At 43.1% G+C, this 2994-nt stretch overlaps 1 protein-coding gene across 1 annotated transcript; it reads right to left on the reverse strand.

The window, feature by feature from the left end:
• Positions 1-1959: 1959 nt before the first annotated feature.
• LOC149160574 (uncharacterized) lies at positions 1960-2400 on the reverse strand. Its single transcript, XM_089434646.1, has one exon. It carries the CDS (start codon positions 2398-2400, stop codon positions 1960-1962), a length of 441 nt encoding a protein of 146 aa, XP_089290772.1.
• Positions 2401-2994: the final 594 nt, after the last annotated feature.

Genomic DNA, 2994 nt, shown 5'->3' on the forward strand with positions numbered 1-2994 from the left:
TTCTATCTTTTTTTTCTAAATTCTGATTCGTCTGACACTGTTCTTGGTGTTTCTTTTGCTGGATATTCTATCAACAACATACTTGGCATTCCTGTAGGTGAAGTTTTGGAGTCCTGATATCATTCCTGAACTATAAATATGCCCCTGGGATCGATTAACTGAAGTGTGCCTATGGCAGAGGGTGGTTTGAGCAGGGTCCTCCATTGAGACTAAGAGATCCCTGAGATAACAGGCAATCTTTGTTTTCCAGAAAGTCTGCAAGCTTATTGAGATCCCGCAGAATGTGGTATATTACCACAAAGTCAAAATATTTCATTGTATTTCTGATTCTTTGTAGTGTATTATTTAGAACGACATTGTAGAAATGGTTTTCAGAATTTAAGAGCTTAATCAAGAGCTCCGAATCTCCAAAGATTTGGATTCTTTTGTATCCTAAGTCTTTCGCGATTTGGCAGGATTTTAGGAGGTTGTAGCTTTCAGCTTGATTGTTTGTGTTTATGCCCAGGCCCCAGCTGAAGCTCATATTGTCTCGTTTATCTGGGGAAATGATCAAGCCACCTACGCTTGAGTTTCCAGGATTCCCCTTGTATGCGTTGTCGAAGAAAATTGTGGCATCTGGCATCCCCTGCCACCTCGAAAGGAAGTCCTCTTCGGAGATACGCAAGCGCCACAGAGGGTCTGTCACAGGTTTTCTGAGTGCGCATTTTCTTTCTCCTATCCCACGGGGTCCAAGCCATGCAAAGGCTTCTGCCGGTAACTTGAAGTCAGACTTTGTGTTGGCAACGATTTCTAGAAGGAGACCTTTAATTTTGGCTGCCACGTCCATCACCTTGGGAAACCTGTCATTGAAAATCCTCTCATTTCTTGCAATCTAGACTTTCCACCAGAGACATTTGGGAATTGCTTGCCAAATGTTATTCCACTCTGCATTTTTTATTTTGAGCTCAGGATTTTGATTTGCCCAGGAGATGTAGAGAGAGACAATAGATATCTGAGGAGGAATTAAGATGCTAAGACCTTGCAGAACCAACTTTCAAACAGCTTGTGTGAAACGACTGTCCACCATCAAATGATTACTAGTTTCGGTTGCCGAATTGCATAGGTAGCATCTAAATGGACCATTAAACCCTCTTTTATTCAAATTTTCTCCAGTTAGAGCCTTATTGTGCATGAGAAGCCAGGTGAAGAAGTTCACTTTTGGGAGGCTTAAGGAGGACCAGACAGATTTCCAGAGCTTTGGGTTCAACAGAGGAGCATGAGTATCTTGTAAAGCGAGAAGCCTTGGGCGGCTGTGTAGTTTCCTATTCTTCCCCAGCCCCATTTATCCTTGATCGAAAGGTGGACAGGAGCAAGGCCCAAGAGAGCCAAACACAGTAAATTTTTTTGTGGTTCTAGAGGGTTAGGGATCCCAAGAAAGATCCACCCTTTCCAATTCCCTTTGCTGTCCCAAGAACATATATCAGCGAGAGGAAGGAAGCCTTTATTCACCAGCCACATCTTTAACTCAAAGCAGGAGTCAAGGGTGGACAGTGGGGCTTTCCCCTGAATGGAATCCTCCCACAGAAGAGTTCTCAGTCCATTACCAGGGATTCTATAAAGTTGCTGCTGAATATGATCAATGCTTCTTTTGGCTAGATTCCAAATTGCAGTTGTTGTAGGAGTAGAAGCTGTGGTAAGATTTCTAAGGGATCCTCCCTTTAAGTATTTCTTCCAGAGGATTTTGTTGATAAGGTGCTTTTTATCTGCATAAAGTTTCCATATGATTTTTCCTCCAAGAGCTAATTTTGCCAAGCCAGGATCCTGAATTTGAAGCACTCCTTGCTGGAGAGGTCTGTTGAGAGTCTCCCATCTAACCAGATGAAACTTGCTATGGTTGCCTCTGCCTCCATTCCAAAGAAAATCTCGAAGGATTTTGGAACTTTGGTTGGTGATAGACTTTGGAGCCAGTAGAAGGGAAGACTAGAAAATGGGAAGGGCGGAGAGGACTGCCTTGATCAAGACTAATTTCCCAGCCTTTGTAAGCCATTGGCCTCCCCAATAGGCTATTTTATTTTTTATCTTGTTGATTACTTCAGCCCACAAGGAGGAGGAGCTAGGACCCAAGGTTAATGGGAGACCAAGGTATTTGATCTTTTCCCATTTGTCAAACCCAAGGAAACCCAACATGCAGGCAATTCTGAGCATAGTTGGGTGATCAACATTCCAACCATACACAATTCTCTTTCTTTTATTGATCAGGGCTCCAGTGATTAAGCAGAACTGTTGGAGAATTTCTTTGAAGGCCTTTGTAATCTTAACCGAGGCCCCTCCCAATAGGAGAGAGTCATCTGCAAATAGGGCGTGATTTATGGGATCAACACCTCTAGCAGCCTTGATCCCAGGGATAGCACGTGAATCCATTTCCGCTGTCAATTTTCTGCTCAGCGATTCTGCCAATAAAATATATAGAAAGGGAGATAATGGGCAACCTTGGCAGAGCCCTTTGGAAGCTTGGAAAAAATCAGAAGGTCTGCCATTGACTAGGGGTGCAATTCAGGGTCTATGAGTGTAAGCTTTTATCAAATTGACGAAATCAGCACAGAAGCCAAGGGAGAGAAGGATTTTATAGAGAAAAGAGAGTTTGACTCGGTCGAATGCATTGGAAATATCTAGCTTAATGAGCATGCCTTTTTCCTTCCGAGAATGGTTGGAATGAAGGGCTTCTTGCACTTGGATCACATTGTCTATGAGGTGCCTTCCTTTAACGAATTCACCCTGCAAGGGGGAGATCAGATTCCCTAACAAAGGTTTGAGTCGATTAGCTAGAAGTTTGGCAAGAATCTTGTAAGAGGTGTTGCAGAGGGAAATGGGCTAGAACCTGTCGAAGGACTCTGGGTTAGATTCTTTAGGGACTAAGGCAAGGAAGGTGGAGTTGGTATTCCCTCCCACTTTAGCTTTCTTTTGAAAGGTTTTTATCATTCTGAGGAGGTCAGATTTTATAACATTCCAACACAC

This window comes from Pinus tabuliformis, chromosome 5_2 (assembly GCF_031772625.1).
Source record: "Pinus tabuliformis cultivar Carrire ecotype Pingquan chromosome 5_2, CPIR1, whole genome shotgun sequence".
Classification (NCBI taxonomy): domain Eukaryota; kingdom Viridiplantae; phylum Streptophyta; class Pinopsida; order Pinales; family Pinaceae; genus Pinus; species Pinus tabuliformis.

What these genes read in the sequence shown, in the direction of transcription:
- LOC149160574 (XM_089434646.1), bottom strand. Translation starts at nt 2,400, where the DNA reads ATGGATTCACGTGCTATCCCTGGGATCAAGGCTGCTAGAGGTGTTGAT.